General features: G+C 40.4%; 1 protein-coding gene across 1 annotated transcript in view; it reads right to left on the bottom strand.

Annotated features, from left to right (window-relative positions):
- The window catches only part of NPAS3 (neuronal PAS domain protein 3), a 588,522-nt gene that overhangs the window by 181,461 nt on the left and 391,395 nt on the right, over window positions 1–15,666 (bottom strand). The window contains exon 5 of the mRNA XM_085301814.1: window positions 3,659–3,748. Coding sequence (XP_085157940.1) covers window positions 3,659–3,748 — 90 coding nt within the window. The remainder of the gene's footprint in view (window positions 1–3,658; window positions 3,749–15,666) is intronic.

Raw genomic sequence — 15,666 nt, 5'->3', positions numbered from 1 at the left:
CRGCTTAGAGGTCTCTTAATTTTATCCTGTGTTCTGGATGGATTTTTGTCCCCGACTGTTGTTGGTGGTGTTTCAGTGCACTGTTGGCCTAAGTCTCAAACGAAGCTACGCAAACGAGCTGCAGTCTCTTAGGTAAGCGTTCACGTCGGCCTCTCCGTCAGCGTTCACGTGTGGTGGCCGACTTGAGAGTTTGTTAAACTCTCCTCCAAGTCTCCTCCCATTTCTTAAAAGAAATCAGGAACTGGCTATTTTGAGAAGACTGCAGTTGGCCCGACATCCAAAGCTACCTGCCGGCACAAGGCTAAAACCCGCCGTCACAGGTCGGTTTTCACATCAGTGCCTGTTGTCCAGCCCGAGGAAGACAGTCTGGCTGCTCTGCGTGATTTTAAGCAAGCAGGAGTTTTCTAAGAAATACTACAGTTCCCAGAATGGCTGAATACTGTTGGAGTTGGAGCATCTGAGCCTGCCCCACGTATAACCGAGCTATGGCAATTTATACAGACCGAGGAACATAACTGGGAGATTTTGGCTCATTTCTTTGGCCTTTCTTCTCTTACTCCTAATTTTCAGCTAACGCTGGGTCTTTCTGCCTACTTTAAATATGCATTTGTATTCTCTGAAACTGCTCGAATTCCACTTCCACAGTGAAGTGCTCCAGAAGAGCATCCTAAAATCCACGTCTTCCAAACTAACTTAAAATTCGTGGTTAGCATTGGTTAGAAGATAAAGTGCTCAAAACATATATATTTATGGATGTCTGCAAATGCAACGTACATTCATTGCAATGTCAAAAGACTATTTATCGTAATTTTTATTTACTGTTCAAATACAGCTAGTTTTGCCACAAGTAACTTTATTATCATCACTGCCAGACTACCTCCAGAGACATTTGTTTCATCAGATTTCTTTACCATTACCCTTGCAGCTATCTTAGAAAATCAGCATCCATTTGTTTTGTACCACTGGCTCTCAAAGTTCAGAAAAGAGAAAAATTGGGTCCAGCGAAAAACTCTGCTTTCATCTGCTACATTCGAGTGCAGGGACTATTTTCCCTTAGCTGAAAGACACTGGATTTTTTTCTTTGGTAAGTACAAAATACATTGTACATCATTTCCATGCATACTATTAAAAAAGAGAAAATAAATGAGGATGAAGTCTCTGAAAAGTCATTGGAGTACAAAGTAACACTCTGAAGCCAGAACTGGAAGAAGATTAGTCAAATAAAAATGTTTTTGAACTTGCAAAACTACCTAGAAGTTGCATTCTATACAAATATAGAGTTGGGGAGTATCAGGGTAGGAAGCTACCAGTGTTCACCTGCAGGCACTGCCTGCAATGCATGGAATGCAATACCGCACGCACCACATACTGCTGTTCCAGAAATTCAGATTTCATGAGCTTTTTAAGATTATTACAGCGGAAAGAGTAGCATTTCCATGTATAGTTTGAGAAATTGTTTTACGGATATTTTTGCTAATGTTTCCTGTAACAAATAACTCTTTGAATACTAGTTTAGTGTCAGGAGATCCAGCATTCATTTTGTCATTGCTAGAGACCTAGCTATATAACATTATACCAAGAGAACAAKACATAAACAGATACAAATACAGTAGGCTTGAAAAATACAAAATATCTCCATAAAGACAGAAGAACAGTGAGAATCAGAGGTGGTTTAGTGGATTTCAGCAGATTTCATCTATAACTATATTAAAATACATAGTCCTAGTCCTGATTTTTCGTTAGTTTTTCCATCAATCACTTCTGCAGTGAATGCAAAGAGATGTTTGTACTGATGTATCAAATCCTGTAACATGCACACATAATTGCTTTATTTATCTCAACTCTTGCTCAAAATGTACGTGGGGATAAAGATGAAACATAAAGCCTCAACAACACAATGTAAGCTTAGAGTAAGGGAAGATTTACCRACTACTACAGCTAAAATGACAGTGCAAGAAAATGCTTTTAACAGGAGGCTAGCATAGGGTTAAAGCCAAATTTTTCTTGAACAGATGATATTTCAGATGGCCACACTATTCCAGATGCATCAATTTCCTTGAAAATCCAATCCATATATGTGCATATGCTGTGCTGGCAGGAGGACTGACTGAAATGGCCAAAACCCAAGAGCTAATATTCTTTTGGCCAGAATAATGCAATTATTATTTTCCTAGCTATCAGTCTAAGCATACAGAGCCATCTGTTATGCAAAGCAAACATACACATCTCAATTACAGAAAATGCAGTTGCCTTGACAGAATTTGGATTACACCACTAACCAGGGCTGTAAAATTTGTTTTAAGCTAGTGTATAATGGATGCCTTTCAGGAGTTCCCTAATTAGCATTTACCTGCTTAAACTAATTATCCATCCTTCTTCTTTACTGGCTTATTAAACTTTGTTGGATACTATGCATAAAAAATTAATACGAGCATAAGACAATAATAAACATTAAAGTTCTGATTCTTTACTGTATTARCAACATAGTGGCGCACCAATTTCAAAATCTGAGATTCCTGCTACAAGGTCCCAAACAGATTAAGGCAGGGATTAAAGCCTATTACAAAACTAGAGACTTTAATGAGAGACAGAAATACTGATAAGAGTTGGAAACAGCTCTGTTTCCCTTTCTATCATTTGGTGTGCTAAAGCCAACAMAAAGTAACAGTTAGTGTACATATTACAGCCACATGCTTGCAAGGTCTTGCAGGAGTTAATGAACACCTATTCTGATTCTCACCAGATAATATTTAAATTTGGTCTTTTTCTGCATCAAATGCTAGTATTTTCCACTTAATTATTGGTTGGGGTACAGCAAAACTGACAGTTTCCAGTACTAACAGTTGCAGTACGGTTCCTGATTTAAAGGAGTTTAAATAAATATTATCTCAGCTTTTCTTTTTCCTCCTTAGAGTGACTGCACTGGAAGTAGATTACCCTACTCTGAAAATCATCATGCAAAATCTCGCTGCTGCATTTCTAAGCCCAAGCAGAACGAACCTCTTCTACCTAAACATTTCTGAATGCAGCAGGAGTAGGAATAAACAGCAACAAGCAACTTTCCACCCACTTTTCTCCAGCCTTTTAACCTCTGAAAAACAGTTTTCTGTAATTAAATTAAGAAATCAAACTGCTATATTTAATGACTTTGTCTTTTCATATTAGTGAGCATTTGTGAAAATAGCAAAACGTGTCCTTGTTGAAACCCTTCCTGCAAGACATTTTAATGGTCTCTTTCAGCATTTCTTGACTCCAAATGACTCCCTGTCATCGTGTCAGCTCCCTGGATAATGCAGGGTACTCCATAAACAGCCAGTAATAGGGCACAAGGGAAGTACTATTAGTGTGTCCCTTTCCTACCAGGTATAGGGGTTTAAAGTTCAAAACAACTGAGAAAAGAAACTTCATTTGTTCTCAATAAATTAATAATGATCCTCTGTGGCAAAAAGTTTTCAGGCCCAAGTTTATCTTATCTGAACATTCAGCACTGATAGATACGTTTTTCAATTACTTCTCAGGATGAACCGCATGCAGCTTTAAATAACTAATTCAATAATCCATGCAAAATACAGAAAACAGATTATTAGTTCCTTAAGTATGATAAGCAGAACAGCGCATCATACACAATTATGTTCTGGAATTGAAAGTATTTACTTACTTGGGATAGGCCTAAATAGATGGAGACGGTTTCTGAAATGTACAAAAATTTTCCTTCTTGATTTAGTGCAAATACAAATCCATCCAGRGACTGCAAAGTAAGGGGGAAAAAAGGAAAAAATTGATTAAAAATACTAAATTGAAGACAGAAATAGATTCATAGTCATCACACAGCAAATTGAGGAAAATGTTCTGAATTCTGCAGGAATGGTTTTAATTGGAATCCTTAAGACAATTCCTTTATGTTCTATCTACATATTAACAAACATGATTCCAGTAGCTCCTAAACTCTAAGGGCTTTTTGTCTTGCTTACATCTGCCATATACTATATAAAATTCATTTCATCTGCATAATAGAAAAAATATAGAAAAATATACTATTCTTCAAATTTTTATAGGAACAAATAAATAACGAAAACAAGTCACTTTGTGAACAAATGGTACGCAAGAAAACAAAAAAAAAGACAACTGCAGACTCTAAGGAGAGAATCTGCCCTTCCAAAAACTCCGAAAGAGAAAATAAAATCCTATCATCACTTGGGCCACTATGGACCTTAATAATTTGTTAATTAATTGAGGATTACGCACGCGCGCATACACATCCACACACACACACACACACACATTTTCCTTTTGTGAGAGAATAAACAAAGCCAATCAGCAGACTACTGTCAAATATATTTACAGCTTAGGTCTATAGAAATGCTATGAATTTCATCCCTTCTGTGCAAAACTCTAGGATCAGATTTTTATTCTGACAGGTTCAAGTCTTTGGATGTGTTTTCCATTGCAACTGCAAAAATCAAAATACGACTGCACAGATTAATGCACACTTTTGGAAACATGACTTCAGTTAATAAACAAAGGACTATATTCTAAACTGRTACACGGAGTAAATCAGTGCACATCAGGATGAAAATATACCTCTAGGAGCAAGAACAAATCTTCACTAGGAATAAACTGCCTTTCATACACTATACATGCCTTTACTTTTATGCTTTTTATGAAGCTGATTATAGGCAAACAAGCATTTACTATAGCCAAAGTAAAAACACAAAATGATAGAGATTAGTAATGCTAATACAACTCAGGAAACAAGAAACATCTCTAATTCAAGCCTTGGGACAGAGGTATGTGTAAAGTAAAAATGTACTATTTAAGAGATCAACATGGTTTTGGAAGAACAAGATAAGAGAGATGCMCACAAATTTGGAGGAAACGATGCCAAAGTCACTGTGATCATTTCACTCCTTTTCAAGTACAGAGCAGTCATTTTTGAGGCTTTTTAATTTTTTGATTCTTTTGCTTCTTGATTAATTTCTAACACACTGCTGGTCAGAAGCTGACTTTGGCAAGTGTTCACCCCTCTCTGATGTAGTGGGTGGTGGAATTAGTTCAAAAATCYGTGTTTTCTCAAAAGAATAAACCACACATTGGAAAACAAACCTTCACTAAAGATACTGCATTAAAGAAAGGCTCTCTCTAATTTATATTTATGAATTAATAAAAATGTAAATCTACATAGACTTCCTTCATGTAAAAACATTTATATTATGCAAGCCATTTATAGCCTCTTATAAATCATCATCATTTCTTTTCAGACGATTAACATCAGTTCCTTGAATTTTAACATCAATAACAGGTGGAAAATTTGGAACAGTGAAGATCGAGCTCAGAACTACACAAGGGCAACCGAAACCTTTACACATTTGGTCTCCTCCACTAGATGCCATTTCTTCTGCTGCCATCCACTCTCCCCGTCACGGAGAGATCGGAAGAGTAAACCTTGGAAGGTCTCGGATTAAGTCTTCCCGACGCTCTGCTCCACGTTCCTGTGAGGAAACGGGTTTAATCCCCTGCGGGAACCGTCACCCTGCTTCCCCGGCCCCCCACAAAGGGGCCACTCGCCCCACGCAGCAGCAGCTGGCCACCCCGCATCAGACTGCCGGCCCACCTGCAGTGGTTGGCTTTCCCGGATCCGCCAGGGCGTACCTAGATGCCTCCGCGCACTGTCAGAAATACCGAAATGCACCATTTGTTCTGTTCTGTACGCTATACTAGTGCATATTTATCTGGCATATCTGGGTAAGGTTTTGCGACAACAGCAAAAATAACACTGAGTCATCGAAGGCTTTCCTGGTTATTTTCTAAGTGAGCATCACCCTATTTAGGAACTCAGATCTCTTAATGAAAAAAAAAAAAAAAAAAAAAAAAAAAAAAAAAAAAAAAAAAAAAAAAAACCCACACAGATTAAGCAGAAATATTTTCCTCAGTGTTGTTCTTGGAATTGGCTAAAACCAGTTTTGCTGGTAAAAACATAAATAAATAAAACAGTCTCAGGTAGGCACAAGACCAAAAAGACATTTCAACCTTCCTGAATAAAATTTGGAGCAGTCACAAGCAACGGGAAAGAGTCTTAAAGTGAGAAGTGCTGGACGCCTGTCTTTCACATCACTCCCTTCTTCACTTGTGACTTGTCCATGCCACCACCCACCCTGAATCTCTTCTCTAAGCGAAACAGTTTTAACCCTTCATCYGGTTCTTTTATTCCTTTCTGGGAAGCTATGCCTGACTTTCGCCTGTTAGTTTTGCAAGCTCCTCTGACCTCTGGTATGACCGGCCACTTCCCAGGCCATAAAATTACTTCATTACACCAACTGAGGCTACTTAGTGGTGGTCACACCTCCTTTCTCAATTTCTTTTCACTCTTTTGACTCCTTTCCTTCCTTCCTGCCGTTAYGCCTGAGTGTACAAACTGGCAGAATTCAGCATTTTGCTAGTTGGGTAAAATCAGAAAGTCGATTTAATCATACTTTGGAAAAGCCCGACTACCAGCCTATGGAACAGCTAACTACTTCCGCACCCAAAATGCAAAGCTATTAGAACAAAATCCCAGAGAAGAAAGCTCAGGCACTAATATTAAAGAAAAATGACAATAGAAGCACGATAAGAAATAGCCAGCTTTCAATGCGAGGCAGTTGTACCACCAGAATGAAGGAGCTGAGATGGACCCAACACTTTTGTGCCAGCGTTGTTGTTCCTTACACAGGTCAAACAGTAGCTCCGAAGGACTGCCTCATTCGTTATTCATAGGTATTATTTATGAATATTTATTATTTAAGTAATGCGTGTTGAAATTTTTCAATTTTTCATAAAGCGTCTGTCCTTTGTGCATGTCAAGGGAGCAACAGACTTCAGACAAAGGTGGCAGGAAACGCAGCACGGGTGTCGTGAAGAACAGAACGGGATACTACTGACTCTACCTATCTGCAATCGATCTTGTAGTAACGAGGAGAAATCTTTGGAACTGTTATTTGCATTGCAGAGGCATAATTAATGACACAATAAATGCGAGAAAAGTACTGGATTTAGTCAGCTTTCAAATCTCGCTTTTAAAGCGAGTGCCACAGCGTTATATCCAGCCAGGATTCTTAAACGGTTTCTCTATAGTTCAAAGGCAAATASGATTTGTGTTTCAGATTTCATCAACTATAATATAGAAACAGGGCTTGCAAAGGTCACCGATAGTTCATAAAATTCCAGAAAACGGCCTCGTTTCATTGAAGGRAAGGCCACGAAGATCGAGGTAGAGCATCTTCTGTTAGCAAAGTGCCYTCTCATTCCTTTTTTATTTTCGTAAGTGAAGTCGACTGTCACAAGCCCTGCCCTACCCCATCTCGTGTGGCTCCCTAAAATCGGGCGGCGCGAGCCGCGCGGGCCAGGTCTGGCACAGTCCCGTCCCAGGACGACTGGCAACTTCCCGCCCAAGCCCGCGCCTACCGGTTACGTGCAAAACGTGATCACAGCTGAAGGTCCCCAGTACTTYTGATTTCAGAAAACCATTATGTATTATGCTATTTCAATCACCACAGGCTACTTTTTAATTTTTTTTTTTTTCCAAACTGCCCCACTGTTTTCAACAGGCACCAATTAAGATTCCGGGGTCAAAGGGTTAATTACATCTTCTTACCCACTATGTAGAATTTTCTGATTATTAACCAAGGTTGGATTAAGATGAAAAAGAACCGACACAAATGTTAATGCCGGCCCCTCCTTGAGAAGATTTATCATAACACCATGCTGAAATCKATATGATTTCTTCAAAGCAGCCAGAGAACAGAATCTTAGAGGAAACAGTAAAATAAGCGTTTTAAAGACGTGCACGTATCTGCGTTGTTCAGCCACTTTTCTTGTTCCCGAAAACCGTCCCAGGCTAGCCAGGCAGKACTGACACGAGATTTCCCTTGTCACCTCCCAGAAAGTCAGTGCAGAGACATGACGGAAGAGAGACTCAGATGTGAAAGTCACTTGCTGCAGCACCTCTGAATAATAATGCCAATAATTTTAATTTATATCCTCTGACATCAGAATAATATGAAAATGTAAGGTACAGGTTTTTAGCCAAAAATACTGAGCGCTTCTTGCAGTATTTGTAGAACAGTGAGGTTATTTCCGTTCAGGATGTGAAACTAACTGTACCACATTGACCGAATACGCGCTAATGTATAATGCATCCTACTAAATGGATTTATATTTGTCAGAGGAATTTTGTCCCAGCTATTTTTGCATATTCCCACCACAGACAAATTTAATTCACTGTGGTCTTACTAAAGTGTCCTTCTGAGGAATATCCTCGTTATTTCACACTATCCATGAAGTCCCTAATTCCTCCTAGTGTATTCCAATGCTGCAAAAAACCCCTGTTACCCTGACCTAAACTCCAGTTAGAGTGAAGAATTACCAGTAGGCTAGGTTATTTTAATGACAGATCATTTTAAACTAAGCCTTCACCATCTGTTCCACCCCCTAATTATGAATGCAAAAAGAACATATTTCACAATTACATCAGTAAAAAGTAAGATATACATGATTTAAATGCATGCATGTGTTCTTTGTCCAATGCAGCACGCATCTGTGATGTTTTGCTCATAATTCAGGCTCTGATCAGGAAATAGGGGCTGGGGACGGGAATGCTCCCCCTGATAAAACAGATTAATTGATATACTAAACTTTTTCCTGGCAAACAGATCATCTTAATTAGAATTTTTTACTGTTATGACATAATGATATTATAACTGGAGCTGAACATTAATTTGAGGACAAAGSCTGCCACCAGTTAGACATATAATTTCCAATAACAGCAAAAATATTTTAGCCTGATTAAAAGAGAGTAGGGGACAGAATCAGTAGTTACCTAAGCAAATAGTCCCTCTCTTTAATACACATATCTTTGTACACTTTCTTTGCTATAGGATGGCTTAGAAAAAACCCTAACTTACCACGGATAACAAAAAAAGTGATTTTCATTTTGACACGGTAACCGTTCTTGGGCTGGGTTTTAAAACGAAAGGAGGACACAGCGACAGCCTGGAGCGCGGCTAACACAAATCTGAATMGCAGCTTCCGTGCCCACCTACCGCGCTCGCGCTGTTACGATATCAGGGTAACGTCCTCCAGCAACGGCAGCAAACCTACAAAAGCATAACCGCCTAGGTGGAAAATCCGACCCCGRGCTTTCACAGCCACGTGCAGTGAGACGACGGGAATGGTATTCCTGGCAACGTGACTTTGTGCGTGATGTACTTTCTACATATGAATAAAATCTAACAATTAAAGTTCAATTAAATTCACTCACTCGCAGATATCTCTAAAAGCTTAATTCAGAATTTTTTAATCTCTTGTAGAGAACAAAATTGTCCCAAACAAAACAGAAGAACGTGGGTCTTTGCAGGGTTCTTTGGGCTACAAGCCTTCAACAACAGAGTAGAAATCCCATCATCAAACACACAGAAAACTCGGGTTCCAACTCTCCTACCACCGTCATTTTATATCACCCTCCACCATAATGGTTACAGGGCTATTGACCATGGACTGCTTGTGAGTTAATGACATATAGTTGGCAAAAAAACAACCACAGTAAAAAAGATGAGGTAAGAGGACAAGCTCAGAGGATGTGGTTAGACTGGGCTTTGATGCCAGCTTCCTAATTTGTCATGTTCGTGCTCTTTGCTCGTGCGGTCAGGATGCAATTTATGACGAGAAGGAAATGCCAGAAAAATAAATGTGTCAATAATAAGCAGATCTTTCTTTATAGCTTTAAGCCAAGAAGCAAGGGATGAGGAATAAACTTTACTGATTCTCCTGACACATCCTTCTCCAGACTTACAGAATTAAGGGCGTTTATGTAACCAAAACAGGAAAAGCTCGTAGGGGCAGCTTCACCACTTGATTAAAAAAGAGAGATTTTGTTCCAGATCAGGCCCTGTTGCAAGGGAAGAATATAGAGGAGAAAAGTTGAGAGGCAAGAATAATGTCTGAAAGCTGGCAATTGGGTTCTTAAGGTGCACTCCCAGGTTCACGCACTGATAACAGATTGGCAAATATCGGAGATAAGCCTGAGAATCACTGAAAGCGTAAAAATCTGTGARCTGTTCAAGGAAAAAAATCAGAGATTAAAAATTTGACATTTTTGTATGCAGAAGCAAGAAAAGATTTTTAGGGATCTCCAGGCTGTAGGTAGTAATTTAAATTTGATTTTTTCTAGAAGGCCACTTTATACTGCTGCCAAACYCGAAACCATCCTGAATGCAGTTAAGAAACAGCACAACGAAAACTACCAAGTCCTGCTGAAAATCTGGCATTGCAGTAGGGAAAAGAAAAGGAATATCCTTAGATTATATTGTAATATTGTAATACTTACAGAATAGAGAGAAAGAGCAAGAGACCTATTAATGCAAAAAAAAAAGTTTCCAGGACAGAGATCTTGCACGTTTTGTACCCAGTTTATCAGAAGATAAATTATTTTGGCAAAACCTTTCCTGTAACATGCAGACAACTTTGTCATAGCAAAAATAGAGGAAACAACAACAAAACTGGGTTAAACGACAGAACCCTGATGACTTCTAAGTAAGGCTCTCGTTAGGATTTTTACAGCCCCATGACCTGCTGCAGCCTGAAGCGTTCGGACGGTTTTACACCAGCGACGGTGAGGAGGCCGTCTTCTCCGAGCAAGCCGCTTCGGAAGGCGAGCAGTACCCAGCGGCGAGAGAAGAGTGATTTTACCTCCTTTGCTGCCTTTGGAACCAGTGGAAGGTGGCAACCGATACAGTAATCTTTTCCCCGGCATGCAGATGATGTTATAGCAGTTTTATAGCAAGAAGACGCTCAGGAAACTGTACATTCCCTCTGGGTAAATCAGTGTTTTCCAGTCTGCGGTGTGCAGACTGATTGAGGTCTGTGAACCTCCGTGGTTCCTGGTACTACCTCCTCTGAAAGGTAACTGAGAAAAGTAAGCTTACTGGCAATAGACTTAAATTTAATTTTCCACATAGCATTTCCACCACAGTGGACAATTTTTTGGGTCCATGTATATATAAAATATATATATATATATATATATATACACACACACACACATATATACACATACATACATATATATGTGTGTGTGTGTGTATATATATATATATATATATATATAAAAGAAAAGGTTAAAAAAACATGTTTCTCATTGACTAATATAATTCTTCATTGTCCGTCCTTCTGCATAAACAATTTATTACTAAAATGAAAGCTAGTTTATATTAGTAGGTCCTATAATAACCACTGTTGAAGAGGTAAGTAAAAAACTTCCTGGGCAAAATATTTACCCTCTGTCTTTGCTATTCTCTTGTCTGAGAGGAGCGAGATAATACACCAGCGTAAAGCAAAAAGGAGGAAATGGGACTCCTGAGGGAGGGATTCAGAGCTGTCTCACTTAATTAAAATTCAATTTTGTGGGAGTTGTGTATTAAAGCACTGACCTTTCATCCTTAAGATGCCAATTCACGATGAGCTCCTAGCCTGGAATTATATAGGATTCCTAGTTTTGGCGCCAGACGGTTTGGCCAGCAGACCGTAACGCCAATAACTGCCTGCCCTCTAATACGATCAGCTACATCTATTTAGGATGAGAGTTACCATATAGCGATTACATTACGTATCTCTTGCCCTGAGAATGGCGTCCCTTCAGGTCAGGGTTGAGCGTATACCTGGCTTTGGACTGGCTTGCGTTAGACCTACGGGATTTGACTGTCCAGTGGTTTCTGTCCTCACCCCTTGTACATGTATAGCTGTGTACTTGATTGGCTTTTTTTAATTATTTTTTTTTAAGTCTATACAATCTGACCCTATGCTAAAGTAAATGGATAAAATTGTATAAATATTTGCTGTCCAAAAAAACTAGGTTAAAAATTACAGGGACGAATTTGTGATACAGAGTTAATTGCACTGTTAAAATAACATCTGCACTCAATAGGTGCTCAGACGCTGCAGTGCTTGATCCTGACAAGTGGCTTGCTGGAATGAGACCTCAAGCCCAGAGCTGACTACATGTGTTCTCACTTGCATCACCGGATTTTACACGTACGAAACAGAGAGGCTGTGCTCAGCGACGAACGGGAYGAGCGACCTGCATTTAGCATATTTAATCTATTAGACGGCCAATACGGATAACCAAAATGGATCTGAAGGGGAAATCGAGTTGAGTTCTTTGCCTGGCATATCGTACTGATGTATACCCTTCTTGAAAGAGAATACCTCACTAATGAGGGAATACAGAAATGACAAGAACAGAGAACACTAAAAACGAATCCTAAGTCCATTCAACCCAGTCACATTTCAAGTGTGAGCCTTACTAGGCAGGTGGAAAAGGATGAACGTCTGTGTTCTTGTCTTCATCCTCTTCCCCGTGTTGTAAGGCAACGGAGACAGAGCCTAGTTCAAAGCCCCTGAGATTTCCTCCAGCTGTTTTGCAGGTTTGAAGATTTGGAGATCCGCTCTGAGGATTTCTGGGATCCATACACAGCTGGACTAAATTAGAGCAGTTATTCGCTTCTCCAGTAAGACCAGCAYACAAAAGCTCCCCGAATTGTTAGTGTCACTTGATGCCGTAATCCCGTGACCCTCAAAACAACAAGAATCTGGACTGCCATGACCAGAACCTCTTAGTTCCAAAAAGTCAGGTTTATACGGGCACGAACAAACCCGTCCCTTTGAGGACTGGCCTGTGAAGTGGTTCTACTGACTCTCAACTCGGTTTCTTATGCTTTGTATGTCTGTCTTCGTCTGTCCCGCTGCTAACAGCCCTCTAACCCACGAGTGGTTTTGCTAGATCTGACAGAGATCAGAGGTCTCAGAGAAATTCCTCCAGGTTGGGCAACAGCAGACGGCTACCGGAGAGGAGACCCTCTGGGAGCCTCCGCTGCAGTACGGCCCGCAGTAGGAGTTCCTWCGGTTTTAGACACCACGTAATCTGCATAGCAAAGAGACCTTACAAACGCCCCAAGCACAGGAAAAGCCTCAGCCAGCCTGCACCGTCTTAGACACAAAAGTCAATAAAAGCCAAGAGGGAAGAGCACAGAAACGCTGCTGCGCTGTTCCGGTCCTCCCGGGTCTCCATCCCGTGCAGTCAGGAACAAGGGACACGAGAGTACTGGGAATACGCAAGACTGCCAGGAAAAAAGAAAAAGAAAAAAAAAAAAAAAAGCAGTTGATTTCCTGGAACGAGTTAGAGAACGCCATTAATAACAGAAGTATTTCAAAAGTCCCCTGAAGTAATTACCCGACGTTTGCGCGTTCTCGGCCGCGCGGCAGCGCTTCCTTCCCGTGCTGCGAGGTTAGCGCGCGTCGCTCCCGGCCCGAGCTTCGCCAGAAGGTGGGAACGCGCGTGTACGTGAAAACCAATTATTCGAACGGAATCGGAGGCCTGGTCCTGCACGGTCGCAGGAAATCAACTCAATCTGGCGCCACAAAACCCCACTGCTGTGCCGACCTTCCACTTCTGTTTCGCAGCCGGCACACGAGACCCGGCGCGAAGGCAGCGCGTAGCTCTGCCACCAGCGGGAYTCGCACCCACCCCGGGCTGCGAGGAAAGGCTGCTTTGCTCCCTCCCTCCCTCCTTTTCCTTTTTTTTTTTTTTCCTTTTTTCCTGAGTGCACCWCTAATGCCTGTGTAGGTAAAGATAAGTACGGATTTTGCTGTTTACCAGCTCATTGCATAAATTCAAGCATATCAACAGCACAGAGGAAATCTTTCAGTGAAGAAGGTTTATATTCTTTTTTTTTTTTAACAAGTTAATATAGCATAGTGGCACCTGTGACTGCTGCGATAGTTAAGGGTCTATTTGTGTTTCCATAATAAAATCCTATTTTCTAGGGCACGGAGGAGTGAGGGGTGTCATGATTTGTCCAAACTCCACCAACAGAAGGCAGAAACACAAGGTTTCAAGCAGGAACTTCTTTTCTTCCCCCCGTTAGCAATGCAGTTTCACTGTTACCTAGGCAAAAAYGTTCCTCTGCCTTTTTCCCGGAGGGCTTCAGGGTGCAGCGCCCCGCCTGACATGCCCTCACGGGGTCCCCCGCAGCAGCTGCAGCACCAGTAACCCGCTCCCGAAAGGGAAACGCTAGTTGGGTTGCATCAGTGTAAGAACTTCCAGAGCAAGCTTCACTTCGACCTTTTCGTAAGCAAAATTTCCTCAAACATCCCTCTTCTTGTTTCAGTAGCTGCTTTTTTCCCTCTCTCTTCTTCCCTTTCCTTAAATCTCTGGAAACTGCCTTTAGCCAGAATCCAAGAGGCAACGGGATGCTGCCGGTGCTCTTCACGCTGCTGCGTGAGCGCCTTCCCAGGTCGGGTGCTGTCCTGGAACCTTGTCCAGACGAGCGTGCTGCCCGACACACAGCGGACCGAGCAACGCAGATAGATTTCTGCCTGTAAATTTGCCACTTTAATTGGCAGCCACGCTTTCTACTTAAAATAAATAAATTTAAGTGGCCATGCTTTAATGAGTTCCAGCATTTATCTGAATTTCTTCAATCTGTTTTCAGTCACTATAGTGAAAAAGAAATGGTGTTTTATCAGTCCTTCCTTGATGCTGGTTTGAAACCAGATGGGAAAGTGCAGAAGCAGACACAAAAAATAACTGCAACAGAAATATAACCAAATGTTTTCCACATCTGAGAAGATTGTTTGAGTTATGAGTTAGGGTTTAAAACAAAACAATTTTTTCAGCCTAGTACTATCTTTAGCCGGATTATAATTCAGCTTGCTAGAGGTGACTTCCTATGGTATTTAAGACTAATTATTTTTATTTCTAAATTACAGTTTTTAATAGAAGATAGAATAACCATTCCAGACTGCCTAGATATTCAAAATGCTAAAAGATGGACGTTCATGTTGTCCATAAACTAAAGTTTTATAATGCTGTGTAAAGCATCCTTGCTTTACACCACACTGTAACTTGACATACATCTCTGGCTATACTTTGTTGGAATAAAATTCTCCCTCACAAGCTACCTGTGCCTTTGCCCAATCCTGCAATGAAGTCACTATCCTAGCCGATGTTATCACAATCTAGTATTAGAATTATTTATGAAAACTCATTTAATATTACAAATGCAGAACTAGAATTTCCAACCAGKAACCCACAAGCAAAAGAAAATGGTTTTGGAAAGCAAATAGAAAATACGTATATACCACAGCTATTTGAAACGAGTTTGCCCAGAGTCCCAAATCTGAATATCAAATTCTGCCCTCAGCTATACTTCTACAGCTCTTACTGATGCCCAAAATAGCTCCTTCTTAAAAAAAAAAAAAAATCACCTTTTTATACCAAATTCTACACTTCAGTGCAGATTTTTTTTCCCCCAAACTGCTCTTTAATAGTAATCTGAAACCAAACCAAATCTAAAATCCTAATATCTGACGGATTTCCTTTTGACTTTATTCCAAACAAAAGGGACTTTAGGTACCTTAGTGATATGTTCATTAAAATGTGCAGACAGATCAGTAGATAGACTACAGGCATCAAAGGTAAAATAGATTAGATAAAAACAAAGAGTATGGGTGAAAATCCCTGTGGACGGCAGATCCATTGCACACAGACTGTAAAGCATTCCCAGTCTGTGAAGGCCCGCTGAAAGATTGTTACTGCTAAATGGGAAATTCAAGCTGTAAAAATGTTGTAAAATTAAC

Source organism: Rhea americana, unplaced genomic scaffold (genome assembly GCF_003343005.1).
Source record: "Rhea americana isolate MKP2758 unplaced genomic scaffold, rheAme1 scaffold_18, whole genome shotgun sequence".
Taxonomy (NCBI): Eukaryota; Metazoa; Chordata; class Aves; order Rheiformes; family Rheidae; genus Rhea; species Rhea americana.
Note: the sequence above shows the minus strand (reverse complement) of the source record. Positions and strands in the feature narration are given on the sequence as shown.